At 38.6% G+C, this 25,312-nt stretch overlaps 2 protein-coding genes and 1 pseudogene across 4 annotated transcripts; 1 reads left to right on the top strand and 2 right to left on the bottom strand.

Moving 5' to 3' along the window:
• Window positions 1-955: 955 nt before the first annotated feature.
• LOC143845441 (Tetratricopeptide repeat (TPR)-like superfamily protein) lies at window positions 956-10,326 on the bottom strand. 3 transcript variants are annotated; one of them, XM_077353785.1, is made up of 3 exons: window positions 9,444-9,593; window positions 8,660-8,816; window positions 956-2,739 (listed from the first exon to the last, which is right to left on the bottom strand). In XM_077353785.1, the coding sequence occupies exons 2-3, from the start codon at window positions 8,689-8,691 to the stop codon at window positions 1,122-1,124; spliced, it is 1,650 nt and encodes a 549-aa protein (XP_077209900.1). In that variant the 5' UTR covers window positions 8,692-8,816; window positions 9,444-9,593; the 3' UTR covers window positions 956-1,121. The 3 variants fall into 3 exon arrangements, with proteins under 3 accessions (XP_077209900.1, XP_077209902.1, XP_077209901.1); XM_077353787.1 differs by lacking the exons at window positions 8,660-8,816; window positions 9,444-9,593 and adding an exon at window positions 10,303-10,326; XM_077353786.1 differs by lacking the exon at window positions 8,660-8,816 and having other exon boundaries at window positions 9,444-9,578.
• Window positions 10,327-12,350: 2,024 nt separating this feature from the next.
• LOC143891984 (stemmadenine O-acetyltransferase-like) lies at window positions 12,351-15,929 on the top strand (annotated as a pseudogene).
• A 1,813-nt stretch (window positions 15,930-17,742) lies between these two features.
• On the bottom strand, window positions 17,743-24,601 carry LOC143847104 (glyceraldehyde-3-phosphate dehydrogenase, cytosolic). The gene is made up of 12 exons (XM_077355790.1): window positions 24,438-24,601; window positions 24,312-24,338; window positions 23,598-23,698; window positions 22,134-22,249; window positions 21,915-22,014; window positions 20,615-20,761; window positions 20,457-20,517; window positions 20,255-20,352; window positions 19,810-19,952; window positions 19,376-19,459; window positions 18,076-18,165; window positions 17,743-17,975 (listed from the first exon to the last, which is right to left on the bottom strand). The coding sequence occupies exons 1-12, from the start codon at window positions 24,439-24,441 to the stop codon at window positions 17,933-17,935; spliced, it is 1,014 nt and encodes a 337-aa protein (XP_077211905.1). The 5' UTR covers window positions 24,442-24,601; the 3' UTR covers window positions 17,743-17,932.
• Window positions 24,602-25,312: the final 711 nt, after the last annotated feature.

The following is a 25,312-nucleotide window of genomic DNA, read 5'->3' as shown; positions in this document are numbered from 1 at the left end:
GTCAATTTAAACATGTTTTACTGTCTGCTGGTTGGAGTGTTTTATTGTCTGAACATATTCAAATAAGAAAGTGTATAGAAGGGCATGGGAATGCTACTCAGTTCCATTTCAAGTTGTTTTTGGGACATGGTCGGTTCATAGGTTGTTCATCAGATTAGCAAAGTTTCTGATGATAAATTAAGCAGCTTTGACCTATTGAAAACTCTAGGTTATATGTTTTGATTGGATCACAAATTTTTCCGAGCTTTTCGCTCATTACTGGCAATTTATTTGGTTGATTTTAGAATCTTCTTGTTGTGAAATTATGTCTTTTATTCCATGAGAAGCTTCAGATTATCATCATCATTGTTTCACTGTACAGATATTGCAATTACAGAAAAGGAATAGCAAAACACTTTCCTCAACTGTGTGCAAAATCTATGTAATATAAGTCAGTTCTTGGAGGCTATATCATCTTTCTACATAGAGAAGTAGATGGGCTAGTTTCCTCTGAAATGTTCCTATGTTCTGAAAGAACTCTAGCTTCCCAAGGATTATTTTAGAATTTCTTCTGAAATAACTCTAGCTTGCCAAGGATTTTTTTCTTTCAAGTTGGAACTGTCTAGGATTAGGAGTCCTTTCTTTGGGAGGATTTTGGGGATGTAAAAGAGCAAGCAAATGGATTATATAAGAGGCCTTCTTTGAGCAGAATTTGGAACCATTATTATGAGAACTGAAATTTATTAAAATGTTTTTTTGCCTTCTACCCCTTGTTTTATTTTGCAGCAATACCATAGCTTACTCTCCTTTTGATTTAATGAGGTATGTACTAGGGGTTGAATTTTACTTAGAAACTAGTGATTATTGTTCTATTTCGGCAGCACCAGCTCCTTTCATTCTTTTTCACACAGAATTTGTTTCAATCAGCTATATAAGATAGATAGCATCAAGATCACCATTTTTTAATGGTAAAATGTAAGGACAAAACCTAAGATCACCATTATAAATTTGTTTAAAAGGAAAATGTTTATTACGAACTTGTGAAATAATGCCATATATTGATGGAGTGCTCAAGTAAAGATTCACATGAAGCTTGCCAAACAAATCATACCACAAGAGTAAACATGTTGACCCTCCAATGTTTAATGAGAGGAATTCTTGATTTGCTTCATCAAAGCTTTAATTCTGTCTACGTGGTCATTCATATTCTTTTTCTCTACTTCTTCCAAAAGCAAGCGACATGTTCGATATCTGGGTGTTATGTCTTGGCTTATCATCTCCTCAAAGAGAAGGCATGCCCACTCGCACTTGCTTGCTTTACAAAGCCCATGAATTAAGAGTGTATAAGTTGCAAGATTGAGACTCAAATGATGTAAATTAACCATGTCACTCAGTAGTTCACGCAAATTGCTATCTATCTTTCCTGTTTTAAAGCATAATTTCAGTAAAGGATCATACGTTTGAAGATCAGGCTTACAAGATGCTGATTTTTCCATCTCCCTCAAAACATTCAAGGCATTCTGTTCTTGCAAATGGTGGCAGAAAGTAGAGATCATAGTGTTGTAGGTAGACACATTAGGGGAGATTCCATCCAAGCGCATCTCCACTTCAAAAACATGAATGGCCTTACTTAATTGGCCTGCTTTTCCAAGTATATGGATCAAGGAATTGTAGGACAATATATCCGGTTTACATCCGGCTGCCTTCATCCTCTCAAAGATTTCTAATGCCTCTTCAATTTCTTCTGATTTCGCAAGTGAATTTATGAGGGAGGTGTAGGTAACAACATTTGGAGGGCAACCTTGGGCGTGCATCTCATCTAGAAGCTCATACACTTTGCAAAAATTGGATTTGTCGCAATATGCTTGGAGGATCGTTGAGTAGGTGATGACACCAGGGCGAAAGCCATGGCCTTTCATCTCTAGGATCGTCCAATTCGCCTCATCAGTTCTATTGGCTTTGCACCAACCATGGACAAAAATGTTGAAAGTATGAGCATTTGGAGGGATGTGGACCTTGAGCTCTAAAAAGACGTCGCGGGCACGCTCAATCCTCCTCTGTTTGCAAAGAGCGTCAAGCAAGAGGTTCATGGATTCAACATCCTTCTTTAAGCCCAGAGCCTCCAAGTCAAAAAATGTCTTAATGGCATCCTCCCCTTTTCCTGCAGCAGTGAGCCTTCTCATGACCTTGGCAACTGTGTTAAGCGTTACGAGACCGGCCCCACACATCACCTCTACCAACTTCCACATTTTTTGTATTTGCTTCATCTTCCCCAAAATATCCACCATCTTATCATAGGCTTCCGGTGTGTGTTTATATCCCGGTTGCGAACCCGCCCATTGAAAGAAACCCAAAGCGGACTTCCAGTCATCACCATATCTTTGGAGCAATTTTTCAACCAGACGGTTTGAAGGTTGGATACTACAAGAAGCTTGGTTGTGGAGGAGAGATTGGAGAACATCATCCTCGCATGTTCCAATATGGACTTTTGCTATGACGCTTTTAATTTTTTGAGCATGCTCTTTTTCTTCCAATTCAAGGTAAGAATCTCTGGTCAAATCTTCTACTTGTTCATTATGACTAGCTGTGATCGTGGCAAATTGGCGAGTGAAGGGCAGACAAGGAGAGAGAGCATAGTCGTTAGATATGAAGACTTCACGAGCAAATGCAAGAGATAGTGAAGGAATGAGGGAATGAATACTTCTGACCCCCTTCCTCCTCGTGGCAGCAACAGAAAACAGGGAGATCAAGCGCATGTTCCTGCACCCCCGAATATACCGGAATGTCAGCTTCCTTATAAACCAAGCAATAATCTCAGTTAATCATCAAAAGTAATAATCTCTAATACATGCAGCCAATATATAGGCAACGGAAATAAAATTCTATGGAAATAAATAAATTCCTTAACTCTAAATAACATAAAAAATAAAAGCCCTAAAACTAAATACCATGGAAATAAAATCCTAAAAACTAAATAACATGGAAATAAATCCCTAAAAGTCTTAATGGGCAAATATGCCTCTTCTTGGGCCTACAATCCGCATCACCTTGAGAAGATGACCAAAACATCGTTCTGTTTCCTATGGTGATGAAAAAATTATGCACAAATATAGGAACAAGTAAATTGTTCCTTCAATTCCTAGATTCACATACTATTTTTACGGTGCCGTACACTATTAGATTTGATGTATTTCCTTGTTACATTATTAGATTTCATGTGTTTCCTTGATACCGAATAATGCAATTAAGTTTTTAGTTATATTTTTACACTTTCTTAAGAGGCAACAAGCTGGACAAGAACCCCATAACCTATTAGAAAAGAATCTACTCAGGGAGAGTGAGGTCGGGCAACGCAATTGGCTTTGGGTGCAAAGTGAGTAAATCTGTCTAACGACTCTAACCCAGCAAATTTACATGCCAATGCGTCTGCAACAAAATTAGGGGTGCAACTCAGGTCGATTTTTGGAAATTCAGGTTGCGCTTTTACCATTAAATCGGGTTCAAGTTTATTTCAATTCTCTTTTTAGCGAAAGCTCAACCCGTCCCGACCCATGTTGCACCCCAATAGCACACACAAACTAGCTCTTAGGCATATTTCAGAGAAATTAATGACGATCTTGTACAAAAAGCATAGAAAACAATACACGTTAGCAGTTTATCACTGTTCTGCTAAACTAAAATGGATGAAGAAAGAGTTAATAGATGTTACAAGAATATCAAGAATCGCCAATCGAAAATAAAAGGAAAATAATATGAATGGCCATATTTAAAAATAAAAGGTTGAATGTAAGATATAAGGATTACCAAGACACCATTGAATACATCAAAGAAGCTCATTCTTGATGCATCTAGTTTTTCTTCAAATTTTTTTTTTTTTGGAAAAATGACATATATTATAACTGATTAGGGAATTACAGAGGTGAGGGACCAGGAGTCCCTTCGTGATTTACAATATTTGGGATCCAGTGAATCACCAATCGACCCTAATCCAAAAACTCCTCAAGCCACTTCAGCAACATTCCCTCCATAAGGATAGCTCATTCTAAACTTATCATCATCCAAAAGAAAACAAAATACCTCCAATCCAAGGCCCCTAACGACAAACCTTCCAGCAACCTGATATGTACTATCCTAAACCTGTACATCCTACTACTGGACTTCAAGATGCTCTCCTTAAGATGAGTATTTTTGTAAGTCCGACAAAGTCTTTCCATCTCAGATGCAAAAACCTCATCGTCGAGATTAATGGCTAGGGCTTCCTCGACATTTGGGTCCATTACTTAAGGTGCTCTTTTCTATTTAATCATAGCCTTAACTGTCTTAATTCCTGTCTCCCTATCTTCTTCCCATCGTAAACGCCACAATTTCTTTTCATCCTCCAAGACCTTGTTGAAGAAGGGGGTGCTTATGCATCGGTGAGTGGGTTTCTTTAACATTATGCGACCCAGTTACACTAAAAAGTAGTTCCGGCCTCCTGCTAGCCACCTCTTTGAAGAGCTTCCACTGTCTATTCAAGAAGTCCCTAATGACTTCTCTCGGTGTTGGCACTAGTTTAGAAGCCAACTCTTCATTGTAAATCATTGCCTTTACCCTGCTCAATGTTTCCTCTAACTCAATTAACTCCATAAAACGCTTCCTCTTCCGGCCCGCCACCATAGTACTCGAGGAAGAGGACCGGGATAAGGAGGTATCGTTCAAGTTTTCCATCTGGTTTTCTCGAGTGTTTTCTTTTCCTCTACTCTTTCTATTTACAAGGAAAGTGGAGAAATGAAAACAATGCCAAAATATGGAGAAAATTAATTTGCTATACATTTAGGTAGATAACAAGATTAAAATTCCTCGGGGATTGAGCCTCTAGATCAATTAGTTAAGGCCTTGGTTTTCCATCATGTAGTCGGAGGTTCAATCTCAGCTTACCTATAAAAAATAAAAAATAAACTAGATTTTTTTTTTTTCACAAGTGACATTATATTCATATAATGAAAGCATTACAACAGAGGGGACTAGGAGTACCCCTAATTATAACATATGAAAGGCATAGGACTGATTCTTATGCCCAAAAGAAACCTATTGTGCCTACAAAGAGACATTACAATTCCATAGATCAAACTTAATCTCCATTAGAAACTACTGAGTCTTCACTTAATCATTCATAAAAACATTTTAGATACCCTTTCACCCTAACAAAACTAGAGATTAATAGAAGGTAATTCCTCGAGGAGCGAAGGACAAAGTCCCTCAAGCAAGCTCAAATAATCTCGTTTAGCATCCACTTCCTCAATTAGGGTAAAAGGGTTCCTTAACCAGACAATTACATCTTTTTCTCCTTCCATCTTTCACTAGCATCCAAACCAAAGACAACCGGAAACAAAAACCTACAAAACATCCACAAACAACCAAAATTCGTTGAGAACAATGATCCGAATGACATATTCCCATTGATAGTCACCAAACTGTAAAAATAAATCGAGGCAAAGACAAATGAATAGAACGAATATTTTGGTCAATTAAGCAAGCAAGAGATATGCATCAAATAAATCGCTAACATAAGATAATTTCTAGCATCCGAACATGAAAATGACCCAAAAATCTGTGAGAACCTAAGAAATAAACAAAATGGAGGGGTAGAGAAGGAAAAAAGGGAAGATTTTAGGTCATTCACTTCAGATAGGGATACTAGATTTTTGAGTCATTTTTGGAGAACTCTACGGAGCAAAATGGGGGCTAAACTTCAATTCAATAGCGCATATCATCCCAAGACAGATGGGCAAACAAAGGTGGTTAATCGCAGCTTGGGAAATTTACTGAAATGTTTAGCTGGCGAGAGACCACATCAGCGGGACTTGATTCTACATAAGCAGAATTTGCATACAATAGTTCCACTTGCAGATCCACTGGCAGATCACCCTTTGAGATTATTTATGGCTATGAGGCTATCTTATTCCCCATTTACTTGATCGTACCAACATAACGTACCCCAGACGTAGTAGTGCTGAAGTCGAGGACCTCACTCAGCACATAAAAGAGGCACAACAAGAGGTGTTGGAGCGGTTGCGTGCGAGTACTGAGAAATACAAGGTAGTAGCAGATCGACACTGCAGAGAGCAGATATTCAGCGAGGGTGATTGGGTGATGGCGTACTTTCAACGAGAACGTTTCCCAGTTGGAGCATAAGGCAAGTTCAAGCACTTCTCCCGTCTTCAACGTTGCCGACCTGTACTAGTTTCACGGAGACCCACCAGAGCACAGATCAGACGACATCAACACACTACCATTTCGAGCGACCCCTTTCGCAGAGGAGCAGATTGAGGTTATTGTTGACGTACGTACGGCAGATACCCGCCATGGATCACATCGACGATACCTTTTTCGATGGAGGGATCATCCGCTGAAGGATGGCACTTGGATTGATGAGACAGCGTTACGCAGGCTTCGCGAGGATTTATTTCAGCGCCTTACAGATGTTAGTTCTTCCGACACGGGGAGAACCTGATGTGATCCAACAGTTGGATCATCATTTATTTGCTTTATGGACCATTAGATTGCTATATTTTAGTGTTATTGGACTTATTTACTATTATTCTGGTTTTCCCTAGATGTGAGGGGATGTCCACATCACTAGGGCCCACTCACATGCAGACACTAGCCTCACTTACCCCTACCCTTTTTTTCATTTGTTGAGAAAGGCTTATTTTCATAAGTAGTGTGAGAGGGGTAGGATAGACAATGGGTTTCAATTAAGTTCTTTTAAAGCACATGGGGAATTAAGTAGAGATTTGGGCCCACTCTTTTAACTTTACTATATAATAGAGCCTTGGGAGAAAAAACAGTTTTGTGTTTTGGAAAAAACGTGCAAGGCATCCCAAGAGAGAACCGACGGCCATTCCTCTCCTTCTTCTTCTCCACACGCCATGGGCGTTCTCTTCCCCCAAAACTCACACCCAAGGTGAGTTTTCTCCCTCTTTCTTCCTCCTTTCTCATCTCTTCCGTCTATAACCTTTTCTTCTCATCTCATCTCCTTCAAACATCTTCTACCCTAATATTTCACCTCTCTTCTTTCTACTTCTTCTACTTTTCTTCTCTACCATTTTCACCCCTTTTAATCTCCTTTTCTATTTGTGGATCACCATCTCACTCTTCTTTCACCCATTCTTCAATCATTTCACCATTTCCTTGCACATTCCGAAGGTTCTCTTGGAGGTTGCTGCTGCCCGCACAAGATTCACGCCTCGGACTTTTCCACCATCTTCTTTTGGGACCCGTTGTGAGTATTTTTTGGGTGAAAGTGCTGCTGCGTTTTCCGGAAGGTATTTTAGAACCCTAAACCCTTCATTTCTTGGCCTTCTTAGCCCTCATTTCATGGTAGGTTTAACCCTTGTCCCTCATTAGTGCCATAGGAGGCTTTTCACCCTTGAATAGGGTTTGTGGGCCCTAGTTTTAACCATTCAAAATTCTGGACAGCAAGTGTTATTTTTCAGGTTTTCTTTGCTTTAGACTCCGTTTGGTTCTTTTAAATGCAATGGACCATCATCTTCAGATGATGATTGATTTAGCATCAAGTTCGCATTGATTTTCAATCTTTAAAGCTATCCATACTTGGGTTGATGGCTGAATTAATTACTTCTGTTTATGTTGATTATTTGGGCATGTTATGGTTAATAATATTGCAGGTTTAATTCCCATGAGCTACATTTAGGTCTTGGTTGTTGTCGCGAACCCTTCCAGGTTTGCACCAATCATACTTGAACACGTAGTGCCACAAAGAAGTTCCCATAAGCCAACAATAGAGTACCTCGTGAAGTGAAAAGGCCTAGCAAAATCAAAAGCCAGTTGGGAATCCAAGGAGAAGGAGAAGCTCCACGTGCAGCAATATCGAGTCCGTGCCTACTTGGAAGAGGAGTTGACAGAGGCATAGACATAATTGGTTGGGGGAATGTCACGGGACCATTTCATCCAGTGTTGTTTTCGTGGCCTATGGCGAATTTCTTATTGTACCATATGAACAAATGTGGGTAGATGTCAATAGTGGGGGCACAATCGGTATTAATTTGTAGCAAATATGTCCTACAGAGACTTTTGAGGAGAGTGTCACTCCTCTCTAAGCATCTAGGTTGCCCACCCGCGCCCCCCTCCCCCCCGGGAGCTTGCTTGGCCATCGACTGGTGCTTGCTAGTGGTTATCTTAGCAGGGATCCATTCTAGTCAATGGGTGACTGGGTCCCCCTTAGGAGTCATAGCCTTTTGGCAACATCCTATTGTATCCTCACTTGAGATTCAGCAATAAAGATTATTGTTTGCATCTTCGTGTCCATTGCTTCTTGTGTGCATGTGAACTTAGCTTTTCCTTTTGTGCTTGCTTAGTAGTTTAGGGCTTAAAATCCTACTTGGTTGGCTTGCATCCGTCACAAGACATCGCAAGTGCCGCACGAACCTCGTCATCGGACTGAAGGCCTGTGACACTAGGCAACCCGGGTCCAGTAGGAACGGGTGGTGTCCTAAGGGAAACCACTAGTCCACCTTGTAGGCTTCCTCTGGCTATTGGCCAGAGTGATTCTAATGAGGCGGAGGTAAAGGCGATTCTTCAAGGGATCCATCTAGTTGATTTAGAGTCATCAAGGATATATCAGTGGAAGAAGAATCGCTCAACATTATTAGGCGGGATGAACAACAAAACTTCTTACCCTTGGAGATTAGCCGACACCACTGAAGACATTCAGGATCGCACAGAGGGTCATAGGGTGCACTTCCATCACATATGGAGGTCTGCAAATAGTGGAGCTGACAAGTTTCCTAAGGCAGGATTTGATGGTCAGCGTCTGGAGCTCTTTGATTTTCAACCTAAAAGAATTCCACAGTTTCCATTATTCATCTCCCGTGGAGTAACGTTGTATTTGCTTCTATTGTACTTGTGATCACCTCAGTCTTCCGTTATTAATAAAGATCTATTTCATTAAAAAAAGCTACTAAATCTTTCTCATGGTGTTTATATACAGTAATGAACGCAAAAATGCAGATACCTACATCAAATAGGGAAAATAGTCAAAATACTAGTATGCTTTATCAAAAAATCAAATCTTTCTCAACCATTTCATCAAACAGCTGATATGCTGAACTGAAGTTTTGAGTTTCCATTGAATCATAATTTTCTAAACTCTACAATCTAGGAACATGGGTGTGTGTGTGCAAACAAAATTATAGATAACTACAGCAGATGGATATAAGACTACTATACTTTCACAAAATCAATTGCCTCTCAACCATTTCATCAAGCACTCGAATATCTGAACTAAAGTCTGAAGATTTCATTGAATCACAAATTTCTAAACTCTACAATGTACTGGTTATAAAATCAAAATCAGGTAGAAACATAATTAGATCCAAAACAATATACCCCGCCAAAAAAAACAAAGAGAACCACTCTAGCTAGGGTTTGTAAAACAAGAACAGGAGATTAGAAAAACATACCAATGGAGAAAAGGAGTTCTGAAATGATTAGAAAAACAGCGGATATGCTCCCAGTCGTTTTGGGTGTTTTGGGGTTTTAGGTTAGAGTCGCAAACACAATTTTTTCTGTTTTTTAGGTCTTCAGAGGGGGAAAAGCTCGCTAATTTTTAAAATGACTCAATTAACCCCGGCATGTAACACATCCAAAAACAATAACAATCACAATTAAAACAAACCCCAAACATGACATGGAAAGGGGCCTATAACACAACAAAAAAAATACCAATAATAATTAAAACTCTGAATGTGAACTTTATAGATGCAAGGCACAAGCAAGATAAACTAGAAGCTTGTAAAGAGACGAATTTTAGACATTGTACAGTCTTTTCCAAGAAAGAAGTAAAAAAATGAAACTTTTCCCATGTTTTCATTCCCATAACCCCAGCCCAACAATCAAAACTCTAAATCAAGACCTGTGAAAAAAAAAAGCAAAAATCTGTAACACAATAAAAAAAACCCAACAGTAACAGAACCCAAGTTTAAAAACCTAACTATTCAATCCCCAAAACTACCGAACAATCCAAACCCTAAAAAAAAAACCCCAAATCTGTAAAAAAAATCAAAAATTAAAAAACCTAATCTCTAAATTCAAATTTACAGCAAATGATTCATACACAATGAGAGACAAATGAAACCCTATTTCAGGGATTTCTAAAAAATGGAAAGCTAGGTTTCTCTTGACTTTGTTCGAAACCCTTATTCAAACTCTCATTCAAACTTCACAACCTATCGATCTCCACATATGAAGCCCTCATTCAAGTTACCGGAAATTGAAAAAAGAGAGAGATAAAAATGACACAGAGGGACAGGGAGAGAGTACCTGGTTTGCAATGGAGGTGGGAGAGAAAGGTAAGGGTTTCCGATGGTTGATATACGCACGAGGAGAAAAGTCGAGGAAATTTATTTTCCCCGTAATTTAAAATATTTTCCACGTTTGACTAAAAAGTTTCCGAGGAAACGAAGAGAACACGGAAAAAAAGGCGGGTTTCGCAGAAACCCAGCATCAAGCAAAGTGTTAGGCTAGGCCCTTTAAACTTGTCTCGTACCAGACTGGGTCTCACATACTCTCATGCCTAGTCACCCTCCGAGACCCCTCCCCCTACCAAACACCAATACCACCACCACCTAAGACTTCGGCATCCGAATCCCATGACTTGGATCAGAGTCTCCCTGAGAAGGGAGAACATCCCTTTCCAACCCCCATCCCCAACTTATGGGAAGGAAGGGACTTCCGTGTGGGAATCCATTCGATCCCTTGGGACAATGGGACCTCACGGATTCAGGGAACGTACCGTTCAAAGAGCTGTTTGGCAGGCCCCCACTAAGGAATGTAACATGTTTCTAGGGTTTTGATGATATTTGCTACTAATATACACTCATAACTTTAGGATTCTTTGCTACCACTTGTAAAAGAGCATGTTCTTGTTGGAACTGTTGGAAGGGTTTTCACAAAAGAAACTAACAAAAGAAAATTTGTATACATAAGAACACGAAGATTATATGAACTGATATGCAACAAATAATGTTGGAAGGGTTTACACCCAAGCAGAATCGCTATGCGCAGCGGAACAAGAAATCAAATAGAACAAAAAATTTCTCGTCGACTTTGTCCGTTTATCCAGGATCCAAGGGTCTAGATGATTTGATGGTGATTCAAAGGAGTGTCCTAGTAAATGGTCTACATTGATTCCACGTTGGCATCTAAGACCGCCACTGTATAGTCAAAGTTTAATGGGAGTTTTTTATTGCTGCTAAATGAAAGTAATCAAAGAGTAAATCCCCTGTATAGAGGCGGTTAGAACCTCCGTTGTATGGTGCTATACGCCGGCAGTCTATTTAGTGGCGGCCCTAACCGCCGATAAAATAATCACTGACGATGTATTTATTGCCCGTCCTATGACCGCCGATCATACTTGCACTGGCGGTTTTATTGCCAATCACTAGCGATCAAGACTGCCGATGAAAACCTTTTTTGTTGTAGTGTAGATCATCTTAGAGAGATGATTATTGGGGCAAGGCCTATTTACATTGGGTAGCAACAAATGAACGGTTTTGATCTTCCAACAAAGTGAGCCCAAGTGATATTTTTTTTGGGAAAACTACTTGAAACCCCCTTGGATAAAAACATATCTACACAAATCCCCCCAATATTTTCTTCATTACCAATCACTGCATAAATATCTTTTGATTTTGCCTATTACCCATTTTACCCTTTCTTATGTCACCTTGCAAATCCCTAAAATCTCTCTCCCTCACCCCGCCCCCCCCCCCCCCCCCACTCTCTCTCTCTCTCTCTCTCAATCAATCAATAAGGATCGTTTAAACTTTCTTGGTCTCTTAATTGAGAAATTTTAGGCGTTCATGTACGTGCCATCATCAATAAGGATCGTTTAAACTTTTTTGCCTACCTTACATTGAAATATGCGAACTAAGTCTTAACCTACCAAATCTACCGCTTGTGGGTCTTGTGACTTCAAAACCACGGGCCAATGTAAAGTGCGCCTCATCCATTGGCATGCAGTAAGAATGTATAGCTTTGTCTCCCTTGCGAACTAAACCCTATTAATTTATTTAAGAAGGGTTTTGCTAACACTAAGTGCATTGGAAATGATATTTTACACCCATTTTAAGAATGTTTTGAGAATTTTACAAATGTTTTAAGACTTCTTCATTGGGAATGACTGAATGAGTGTAAAATATCATTAACCCATTTAAGAATACCCGGTTGAACAGTATTAATATTTAAGAAGCACAATACTAGATTTTACGTATTATAAGAATGGGAGATGATATTTTCACCCCCTCTGCATTCACCCCCCTTATAAAGTGAACAGTAAGCAACTTTAACACTTTTTGATGTCAAATCACGTTAAAAGAGGGGCGAATGCGTACTGAAAGGGGGGTGAAAATATCATGGTCCTATAAGAAGGTAAGTTGGTGGGGTAAGAAAGAAGCGCAAACTCTCTTCACATATTAGTCCTACCATTGATTGCTTTGAACGGCAAGATGTGGGAAGTTCAAGTCATCTCCACTGAAACTGTAAAACCATCCTCTCCAACTCCGGATCACATCCGTATCTTCAAACTCTCTGTGCTAGATGAGCAATTTTCTTCACAATATATTCCTCTGACTCTTTTCTATACTGTTGATGGCTATGGCTACAACAATCTAACTACTATATATAAAGGCGGAATAGTGGGTTAAGTTCTTCCACCCTTTGCTGTTATTTCCGCTGGTGTCCCACTGCCATAATTCCAATTGTATCCCACATGTAAGGGCATTTGTGTCATTTACCGATATTTCCGCTTGTGCCCCACCTTTTGATCCACACGTCAGCATTACTCTTTTACCATTAACCCCATTGCTGATATCTAACATCTGTCTCTATGAGCAATTATTTGAAGGTAAAATCGTAATCTACATATGAAAAGTACCGACACGGGTACCTGTCTATGACAATTACAGCAAAAAACTACCAAGAAAAGGTAAAGACATATGACAATGATGAAAGAACTACTATATATTACTCATGCAGGACAGTTGCAAAATATTGATAGATTCCGGGCACCTGAAGAGGAACAACAATTATGGAAACCCCTATCGATTGGAGGGCTAGGATCAGCCTATATCGATTGGAGGGCTAGGATCAACCTGTGGAAATTGTTTTACGGGCACAACCGATTGATGTTGTGTTCCATTACATGGACGATTTAGATCAACCTATAACCAAGGTTTAAAATTTCAGTTTCCGTAACCGTTTCGGATCCCACCGAAAATCGAAATTTGGTAATTTGGTTTGAAATTCAAGACCGAATTTTTGACCGAAATTCCCAAAATTCAGCTGAAATTTTGTAACACTCTTTTTTCTAAAATAAATAATGGCATTTAATCGAAATTTTGGACCGAAATTACCGAAATTTTGGTCTGAAATTTGGTAAACGACAAAAAATGAAATTTTGGTTTGTTCGAAATTTCGGATTTTGGTCGAAATTTAAAACCATGCCTATAACCCTCTATAGATCAAAGGGTTCGGATCAACCTATGCAAATTATTTTTGGGGCACAACCTATGTAGGAAGTGGCCCATCCAAAAGAAATTTCTTTTCTTTTTATCTAAGATTTACACGTCAGCATTACACTTTTACCATTAACCCCTTTGCTGATTTCTAACATCTATCTCTTTGAGAAATTATTTCAGGGTAAAATCGTAATCTACATACGAAATCTATCGACACAGGGTACATGCCATACCGTACATTTTAATAGAGTGAGGAGTGCGATCATCAAAATATGGTGAGTAGTGCCATTATCAAATATGGTAGTCAGGACATTAGCACTATATATAATTTCAAACCGTCGTTGTTGCTTGGATGTTCCCACGCAGGTCGGGTTCAACCCGAATTTGGGTTGGGTCGGGTTAAACTTTTTAGCAAATCGGGTTGGGTTGGGTTGGGTTGGGAAAAATCAACCCCAATTGGAAATCGGGTTGGGTCGGGTTGGGCTCTCGGGCAACCCGACCCGAAACCCGAATTTAGGTTTCATAAGTTCTGTATATTTGTGTTTTTCTTTTTCAACATTGAAATAGTCTCCACAGTCCACAATGGACGGTTTGGATAATCCTATGGTGCGGGCCACACCGTACTTGAATAACTTGAGGAGTGTGATCATCAAAATATAGTAGTGCGGATAATATTTCCCTTTGTTAATTGTTAGTCCCTATTTGGTTTGGATTTTGCGGACTGATTGTGAGTTAAAAACTGATTATTGGTGACTCACTATTGGTCCTCAAAATCCAAAACAACCCGGCTTGAGTTGAGGTGGTCAACAATTGGTACCATATCAAATCGGGTCAGCCCGATCCAACCCAACCCTAATTGGGTTGGTTGTTGCACCCCTAATGACGACGAAAAACTACTTTTAGTCACTATGTGCAGGTCAAATTACAGAAATGTTGATATTACGAATGCAGGACACCTGTAAAAATATTGACGAATTCTTCGCACCTTAAGAGGAACAACAATCATGGAAACCTCTATAGATTGGAGGGCTAAGATCAGCCTATGGAAATGATTTTACGGGCACAACCTATTGATGTTGTGTTCCATCACATGGATGGTTTAGATCAACCTATGATGTGGTATGTACAATTTTAAATGGATAATTTAATTGGATAGCACGTGCATTTTTACTAGTATTAAAAACATGGAGAAATCTCAGCAACTTAAGAGATCTCTATCAGAAACCTTAACCCATTTCTACCCACTAGCAGGTAGGATCAGAGAGCCTGGCTTCGTAGAATGTAACGATGAGGGCGTGGAGTTCGCGTTAATGGTGGGCTCTCGGAATTTCTCGTGGAGGTCGATTTAGAATTGCTTGAAAATTTCCTCCCTTGCCATCTCTATAGATCAAAATCAGGAAGAGATGTACTTTTCGCGGTTCAAATTAACATATTTTACTGTGGGGGTATGGCACTTGGAGTGAATATGTTACACCATATTGGAGATGGGACTTCCTAAACTACATTCTTGAACAGCTGGGCCGCTGAAATTAACATATTTTACTTTGGGGGTATGGCACTTGGAGTGAATATGTTACACCATATTGGAGATGGGACTTCCTTAACTACCTTCTTGAACAGCTGGACCGCCACGGCCCGTGGATCCAACGGAGTGAGTTGACCCAGTTTCGACTCGGCTGTGGTCTTCCCACACAGAGAAACAGTTAGTGTACCACAAGGCAAAATTCCCACAGGAAAGAAAATTATTGCCAAGAGGTTTGTGTCCGAAACGACCAAGATAGAAAAACTCAGAGCTAGAATCAGGAAGGACTGAACTTTGGTGCGACCCAGCAAGGTTGAGGCAGTGTCTGGTCTAATTTGGAAATGTGTTATTAGGATTCAATAGGAGTCAGGGTTCATGGGTGCATATGTAGCAGTGCATAATGTGAGTCTGCGTAAAAGGATGTCCCCTGACCCCTCCTTTACCAGAAAACTCCTTTGGAAATCTCTTTGTTCCTGTATTTACAACAGAGATAATGGATAGTGAGTGTAATGAAGAAGATTTGATGAGTTGCTTAGAGGTTCGACTCAGGAATGCGATAAGGAAAGTGGATTGTGATTACGTGAAAGAACTACAAGGACTAGCTGGGATTGAAAGTGTTTACGAACCAATGAAAGATTTAGCTGAGAAACACTCAAAATCTGGGATTGGCTTTTGTTGCTTCACTAGTAATTGGTGTGGGCCTTCCTATCTATGAAGCTGATTTTGGTTGGGAAAAGCCCACTTGGGTCGGCCTTCACCCGATTCCCATCAAGGATATGATTCTACTGATAGGTACGAGGAGTGGTGATGGAATAGAAGTTTGCGTCAACATGGAGGAACAAGAGTTAGCCAAATTTGAACAAGATGAAGAACTCCTTTCCTTTGTTTCTCTACCGACCATTGCTTAATATCGTTAAAAACTTGGTCATTATCTGGGGGATTGTGCTATTAGTCAATGCTGAAATAGTCCTTGTGTGCATTTGCTTTTATGTTAACCGGATTTCATCAGGTTCTATCCAATAAAGTACGATAATAATGATTATGGTCATTGTCTAATATTTCATTAGGTTATTGATATTGGCACTACCATGTTTATTAATTGCACAAAATCATCTTGTCTTTTCCTTTTTTAATGGGTTCAAAGATCTTCGCTACAAAAATGTTGTTTTTTTTACCGGCGGTCTTAAATGACCACCGGTATATGCCGGTTTTTATCGGAGCTTTGATAATGATACAGTTCGGATCAACAGACTCAATCCATTGAGTGTTGGATGAAGAACAAGAAGTGAAATTCTTGTCAAATAATTAGAAAAGCTTTTCTTTTTCAACACTCCGAACAGACTCAATCCATTGAGTGTTGGATGAAGAACAAGAAGTGAAATTCTTGTCAAATAATTAGAAAAGCTTTTCTTTTTCAACAAAATTCATTTCTACAGATAGTTGCTAAACTTGTAATGAAAGAATCCACAAGAAAAAAACTTTCAAGCTTCTCGACTACTTGGTTAGGGACTCACATACTTATTAATAGCTTAGGAACTCACAAACTAAGCTAACAGATACATTCTGCTAAAACATTCATAACTCTCCATCTCTTTTCAGATTTTCGAATGCCTATACTCGTTGGAAAGAAAAGAAAGAAATCTACAAGTTCCTAGTTTACCACTTTTCGAGATTCTAACATCTAGAAGTCCAAAAATCAGGTTCAAAAACTACCTAATTATGCACCTGCATCAATCTCCCCAACGAGAGTTGGCCGGGTCATTATAGGATAAGATCAGCAACATAGGAAGTAGTTGAAGCATTGTAATTACTGGATAATTCAATCTTGAATGCATTATCTCCAATTTTATTAAGCACCTGAAAAGGATCATCCGCACGATCTTACAGTTTGTCAAACTTCTGAGGTGAAAAAACATTCCTTGCGTGGATGAACCCATATAAGATCTCCTTCATTGATATTATTAGCCTTTCTCCTACGCTTTTCCGCCCGTACCTAATTTTTTTTTTTGTTATTCTCAATATTGGATCAGACTATAATGAACTTTCTTAATTTTCTTTGATATTGTCTTCGCATTACCGCTCAACTTAGTAGTAATAGGAAGATGAAGTAGATCAAGAAGGCCATGAGGATTACAACCACAGACTAGCTCAAAAGGACTAGCATCGGTGGTGTTGCTAGTAGAGCAATTATATGCAAATTCAACTTGTGCAAGAACAAGATCCTATTGTTTCTTATCGCCAACTACATAACCCAATTTTGGGAAAATGAAGTGTTGCTTAATAAGAGAAAATATCGTCTCTTCCGAAATATCTGCCGAGACCTCCAGTGTGAGCTTAGAGGATATTTTCATACAATAATAATATAATAAAATCAGATTTAGGATGGCTGTCTAGATCCAATCGGTAATAATTTTGTATCCTAGGATAGGGTCCCAAAATGTGTACATGGATCATGTCCATTTAAGTTCGGATTCGGATGGTCCAATGGACCGCCTGGATCCAATGATGCTAAACCAAGCAATTTGGAACGTCTTGAAGTGCCAACGATGAGGCGGATTTATCTGCAGAGTAAAATTAACCTGGTTTTGAGAGGGGTGAAAATTGCACCATTGAATTCCCACTATACGTTCCCATGCCTGGACTGAGATACGCCGAGGCTGGCCACCGAAATCTACTCCGCTAATGTTTCTCGGATGAGTCGAGACAAAGCAGAATAGAGAATAGAGACAATTAACATGAAGATCTTACTACAAAAAAACTGGTTAAATAGTGTTCTAAACAAAACATGCAAAAGCACTGCAACAGTCTCAGCCGATACATATCGTACTTTTATTTTTACTCAGAAATATACCAGGAAAAGAATCATCTTCTTCTCATACTACTAAATGCCGCCACAAACCGAGGACTATCTCTACACAGATGCCATGTGAATGATCAAATCAATCACACGAGAGCTGCAAAATTAACAAACTCCATCAGAAAGGAGTTCATATCCGATTCAAATCACGGTATATATTAAGAAAAGTAGTGGAAATCACTGGTGGGAAGAATTACCTGTATCCCCACTCGTTGTCGTACCACGACACGAGCTTTACAAAGTTGTCATTGAGAGCAATTCCGGCCTTAGCGTCAAAGATGCTCGACCTGCATTTTAAAATAGGTAAATAAAAATCACCCTTCTTCTCAACATAACTTTCCTCTTATTTATCATAATCAAAGAAAGCTACTCTTGCTTTTCGTCTCGACAGGGACGTGGATGTCTTTATTTAGAATGATGAAGAATTTTATCAGGCTACTGATATTGGCATTACCGTGTTTTAATAATTGCACAAACTCAGCTTGTCTTTTCTTTTTTAGTTGCTTTTGAGAGTTTTTTGGGAATTGTAATAACCTTAATAAACTTTGACAGCTCTTTAAATAATAAAAGACAAGATGACTTAGTGCAATTATCAAAACATGGTTGTGCTGGTATCATTTCCTTTTTATTAATGAAAAGAAAACGGGAAGACTCAGACGACCGAGATGGATAGAAGATACAAGAAGAAGAAAAAGCAAATGAATTACAAAGCAGTCTAAATTGTTTTGTACGAGGAGAAAAAATAAGAGGGGAGTAAGTAAAAATCTCCAATCTATTCCTATCAACTCCTAATCAGGCGAGGCGACTCAGTATCGCCCAATCTCCTTACATGTTTTATTAATTGCACGAACTGGGTATCCCTCAATTCGATTCCCAATTTCTTCAATCATGGAGAAAAAATCCAGGGTTGTAGATGTTTAGCACGGTAAGATTGGAGGCAGACGAGAAGCTTACCTACCCTATATCACAGCACTGTACATTGGCCATTTATCAAACCAGAAGAACTAGCTCAGTTGCAAAATTTATGCTGCCCCAATTATCCTAATGATCAGGCATCCAGATGGTTTACAACAGAAAAGAATCAGGTTTAACAAGAATAAGAGGCCAGGAAGGATGCAATCAAAGATTATCAAGTTTCCCCCAATGTGATTGTAAAAAGAGCTAGAGCATGAGGATATACAGTCTGGATCGAAGGAACATTTTACCAGGAATGGGAGACCAGGCACAACAAAGTCAAAGATTATCCAGTTTCCACCACTGTAATTGTAAAATGAGCAAGCGTATGCCTGGTGTTTAGTTCTCTTTTTAAGATTTAAAACCCCAGGGACAATACAGAAGAAACTTGCAGTTACAATTCAAAAATAATGGAGATGGTAGAAACTTTCATGATAGTTATCCACAAACCAAAGGGACAAATATAGTAGAAACCCTCATGATAGTTATCCACAAACCAAAAAGAGACGCAAAATTTAGTATATTATGAGAATTTTTCCTCACCTGCTGTCACCAAGGAAGTCAGTGGACACCACATCGTCTTCAGTATAACCCAAGATTCCCTTCATCTTTCCCTCAGATGCTCCCCTGGTTTCCAAAGAAAAACAAACAAACATAAACAACAGCAACTCACACCTTCCATTAAAATCCAATATTTAATTGAAAATGTGCACTGCACACCATGAATTTTGCCTTTTCATACAAAAGACCCATATCATGCAGGGCATGCAGAACCAACTTTGTACTTTCACATAAAGCACCGGCACAATTAAAAAGGGCATATAGAACCGATTTTGTTCTCTCGTACAAAGCACCCACAGTTTTAATGCTACATTGAAAATACCCAGAACAAAGGGGGTATGAATACTAAGCACTGCACAAATGAAAGTAGAACTAGAAAATTAGTTTTCTTCTTTGCTTTTAGTTCTTTTACTTACTTGAGTGCAGCTTTGATCTGATCATAGCTGGCCTTCTTCTCGAGCCTAACAGTGAGATCAACCACCGAGACATCCACTGTGGGAACCCGGAAAGCCATCCCAGTTAGTTTCCCATTCAAAGCCGGAAGCACTTTCCCAACAGCCTTCAGGAATAAAAGGGGAAGCATCAATATCATATTATCATACCTTTAGGGTGGCAACCAAATTTTTATTTAACTACTACTACCACAATTATATGTCCATGCAGTACAATCTAAACTGAATCAACCAACCACAAACTAATCAGGGATGAAACTAAGTAATATTCTCATGGGAAAAAAAACAATCAGCTACGACAAATAAAAAACCAACAAAGACCATCTCATCATAGGTGTTGAACCCAAAAATAAATAAAAAAGAAAATGTAACAGCCAATCATGCTACTAGATTTATGTATGTCAAGTACCTTGGCAGCTCCAGTGCTGCTAGGAATGATGTTGAACCCAGCAGCTCTTCCGCCTCTCCAATCCTTGCTTGAAGGTCCATCAACAGTTTTTTGTGTTGCTGAATACCAGAAAAACAAAAGCCAAAACATGGGTCAAATTCCCATTCCAAAATTTTCACAAACAACAACAGATATATCGATGAATAAGACAGAATGTCCTCACCGGTGATGGAGTGGACTGTAGTCATCAGTCCCTCAACAATGCCAAAGTTATCATGAATAACCTGTTAAATTTACAACAAAAGAAAAAACAACCATTTTAAATTTTCAGTGTAGAAATACTGCTAAATTTTGAATACTAACAGAGAAGTAGATAGGGACCTTGGCTAGAGGAGCTAGACAGTTGGTAGTGCAACTGGCATTGGAAACAATGTCGATGTCCGATTTGTACTCGGTGTGATTCACACCCATAACAAACATGGGAGCATCCTTGCTTGGAGCTGAAATAATCACTTTCTTAGCACCACCCTGTTAATCATAGATCAATCAACAGTGTATAAGATACCAAACTCAAAAGTAGAAAACACATGCAAGATCAAGTAAACAGTAATTTAATATTCTTAATTTGTGACACACATTGCATCATCACACAAACTTGGTTAAATAGATAAATAGAAATTTCTCCTTCCCCTGGTTAGTGTAAAATTGGAAAACAGTTTCAAAAGTGGCCAACTCCAAATGAAATGAATCGCTACTCAGTATGACATTGTTATATGCAAAAAACAGAAATTACAGAACATATGTAGCAGAGATAGCAAAGCAAAAATCAATGCAGACAGCTAGATTCATAGTGGAAACTCCACATGGAAGAACAAACTATAATAATGAACAATTTCAGTAAGACGACTGGCTGTTCTTGACAAAGACATAGACAAAGAGGCCCCAAATCAGTCCTTGTACTTGATCAAATGCAACAGGTAATATGCAACAAAGCAAAACTGTTCTAGTCGGGAAAACACAAACTCAATAAAAAGGACCAAAAAGAAAGAAAAAAATGGATCTTGATGTCCCGGATTCCAGTGAGAACCCTGTTAAAGAAACAAATATCAACCATATAAAAGAGTTAAGGGAACTGATCTTTAACTTACTTGATTAACATTACCATCCTTTTCTCTATGTTTTAAGCTCAGGGAAAAAGGTTCTTGATAACTTGTTTGAGATTTTAACAGCCAATGAGAAGTGTTATAAAAATAAAAAGAGGCTGCCTTCGATAAAAACAAAGGAGCCTGGACATCAGTTAAACTAGAAACTGTTTAGCAATAACCCAAGTACCCAAATAAATATGTTCAAATTAATGCAAATTTACACAAATGAACACAGAATCCAATTAGATTGCACACCCAACTAGCCCCAAAATAGGAAATATTTGGTGAATGACAACATGTGGCCCACAGTCCATTCAAAGAAAGCCCTATAAGGCAAATCTCAAGACACTGCTGCGAGAATGGACTGTGGATGATCATACTCACCCAAAAAATGAACTTTAAACTTTGTACACTGATAATTACTATAATTAAATGAATGGACCACACTTTCTTCAAGTACACTACACAAGCATCAATAACAAAATCTACGACAAATATTATCCTGCTAGGAAAAGAAATGGGAAATATTCCAAAACCTTAAGATGGGCAGCGGCCTTGTCCTTATCAGTAAACACTCCAGTCGATTCAACAACATACTCAGCACCAGTCTCTCCCCATGGAATCTCTTCCGGATTCCTTACAAGCACAAATCAACCCAGATCTTAGTGCACTACTAGATTTTAATAAAAAGTGATATAAATTACAACATGAGAAACAAATGGAGATTGAAAACATGAAATATCAGATAGGCTCACCTGTTACCAAAGACAGTGACCGGTTTGTCCCCAAAGAGAAGAGTTTTAGAGTCCTTCACTTTGATGTCATGATGCTTCCATTGTCCGTGAACGCTATCGTACTTAAACATATATGTCTGCATGTACAATAAAGAAGTGATATCAAGAAGAAGGCATTTACATAAGAGAGTTCGATTTCTGCCATGGAAAACCCATCTGGGCTCATAAAACAAGATTCAGGCCATCATGGAGGACTGTATCATTCACTAGCCACATCATGAAATACAAAGTTAAGATGATCTCATATTCATAGAATCAATGGTCATGTTCAACATGCAAAATCCAATTTCGGATTGTTAGGGTCACTCAACAATCTAGATCCATTGACCATACAGAAACATAAGTTGGTTGGTGGTGATGCGCAAAGCAAGATGAGTCTGCCTACAGATTAAAAACAAAATGTATACCCCTATTAACAGAATGTGCAGGTGGAGTTCCAAAAAGCAAGAAACCAATATGAAATGAAAAAGGAAAATGAAATGAATATGGAAAAGTGAGGAGAAATAAATCAGAATAAATCACGAGATAATCACAGATTAAAGCCAGTGATTATGAATTTACATATCGTATATATTTACACAGTAAAGCGTGTGATTATGTATTTGCATATCATAAATATCTACACAGTAAAGCCTGTGATTATGTATTTGCATATCATATATATTTACACAGTAAAGCCTGTGATTATGTATTTGCATATCATATATATTTACACAGAGTTACCATTCAAAAAATATATGAATTTATACAGAGTAAAGCCTCAGAGATAAAAAAAAATATCACATGATCGGATGATCTTAACCAAGGTTTTAAATTTCGACCGAAATCCGAAATTTCGGGTTTCGGTCGAGAACGAAACCGAAATTGGGTATACACGAAACGGTATAAAATTTCAGTCGAAATTTTCAATGGAATAAAATATTATTTTATCTGATTTCGAGGATTTCGCCCGAAATTTCAGTTTCGGTGAGGACCGAAACTACCTCCAAATCCGAAATTTAAAAACCTTGATCTTAACTGTACGATCGATATACTGCAAAGCGACAATAAAAAGACCGCTCCAGACAGACGGAACCAACCAATAGTGCAATTGGCACGTGCACAGATCAGACAATACAGAACATTTATACATTGAACTTCCCAGTATACTCACAAGATCAGACAGTACAAAGATAATAGCTTATTCAAGAACTTCAGTAATAATTGAGTATATAAGGGAATACAAATACAATAGACATTTTAGGCTGTGAAATCGGTTGCATATTAGAGATCGATACAATAGAAGTATCTAACATGCAGTGAAAATGTATAAACATAATAAGATCGGATTCATATAGATCACAAAGATTCAATGGCAAGTTAGATCACAAGATTCATACAGATGCATAAAAAGAAACTGAAAAAAATAGATGGATTTGGATTTACCATGTAGTCAGTAGTGATGAATGGATCATTTACCGCGACCAGCTCCACGTCATCTCTCTGGAGAGCAACCCTAGCAACCAGACGGCCGATCCTTCCAAAACCTAATTTTTCCAACAAATTAAAAAATTCTCAATCTGCTCTTAAACAAAACAAAAAATAGAAAAGAATAAGAAATCCAAAGCAAGATTAAGTTAGATCAAAGTACCGATCATTCCAAAACCTATTTTTTTCCAACGAATAAAAAAAATCCAATCCATTCCTATCTATCGAAACAAAACAAAAAATAGAAAAGAATATGAGTTGGATCAAAGTACTGATCCTTCCAAAACCTTATTTTTTCAAACGAATCGAAAAAAAATCTCAATCTAGAATAAGTAAGATCAAAGTACTGATCCTTCCAAAACCTATTTTTTTCCAACGAATCAAAAAAATCTCAATGTATTCTTATCTCTGCATGAAAAAGAAATCCAAAGTAAGATTAAGTTAGATCAAAGTACCGATCCTTCCAAAACCTATTTTTTCCAACGAATCACCAAAAAAAGCTCGATCCGTTCTTATCTTTCGAAACAAAACAAAACGTAGAAATGAAAATAAGTTAGATCAAAGTACTGATCTATCAAAAACCTATTTTTTTCCAACGAATCAAGTTCTTTTCTATAACAAAATTAGAAAAGAAAAATAAATCCAAAGCAAGATTAAGTTGGATCGAAGTACCGTTGATTCCGATCTTGACCTTCTTGCCTGTAACAATCAAGCAAAAAAAAAAAACAGAAATCAAAATCAAAAGACTGAAAGGAATTCTTTTAATTCATAAAAAGGAGAACAGAACTATGATTTTACCCATAATTTTTAGAAAGAAAAAATAGAGATTGAAATGCAAAAATGGAGATGAGAAGAGAAAGGAGAGTGATTTAGGTTTAGGGTTATTTAAAAGAGGTGGAGAAGGGCGTGATGAACAATGAGGTAGGCGGATTTCAAACCGGCGGTTTTGAGGATTTGGGCTGCTTTTGGAAGGTTAAAAGCGGTTTTGTGAAAAAAAGGGCTAAGGTGGTTTTGAGCATTGAGTGGGCCACGTCAGCTTTGAATAGGGGATGGAGGGTTTGGATTTGTTAAGGTTGTTGGGACTAAAACACCTGAGGTAATGAGTGGGCCACGTTAGGGTTGAATATGTGATGTGATGACTCATTTTCTAAGGTGTATTACCAAATGCAAGTTGAATTGGAGAATATTAACGATGATGACACTCGGTTTTCGGACTTTGGTTATAAAAGGATGTCGGAAATGACAAGGTTATCCTTTCGTCTTGGGCGATAAATCAGTGGAGACTGAAGGGTAAAGGACGAGGGCAAATTTTAGGATTAAGATACTGTTGATTAGTCACAAAAAGCCACCGGGCCATTTTGACTATGCGACTCTGCAGGCGTCGGGCACGGGTGCCCTACAATTCTGGCATCGACTCAATCCCTACGCTTTTTTTTAATGCAGTTTCCAAAGGCATGGCATCCCCCGACCCCCCCCCCCCCCCCCCCCCCGACCCCCCCCCGACCCCCCCCCCCCCCACACACACACACACAAAATACACACACAAAGTCGGGTAAAATCCAGGTGGCATTGGGCATAAATGAGGAAGCCAAATTGGCCTTTTAGAAGAAAGAAGCTAGCAACCTCCTCGAGGAGGAACGAGCTCGAGAAAGGAAAGTCATACACGAGCATGG

The sequence above is a fragment of the Tasmannia lanceolata genome, unplaced genomic scaffold (genome assembly GCF_043159265.1).
Source record: "Tasmannia lanceolata isolate RefF3 unplaced genomic scaffold, GAP_Taslan_0.1 ptg000015l, whole genome shotgun sequence".
Classification (NCBI taxonomy): Eukaryota; Viridiplantae; Streptophyta; class Magnoliopsida; order Canellales; family Winteraceae; genus Tasmannia; species Tasmannia lanceolata.
This window is presented reverse-complemented; position numbering and strand designations above follow the sequence as displayed.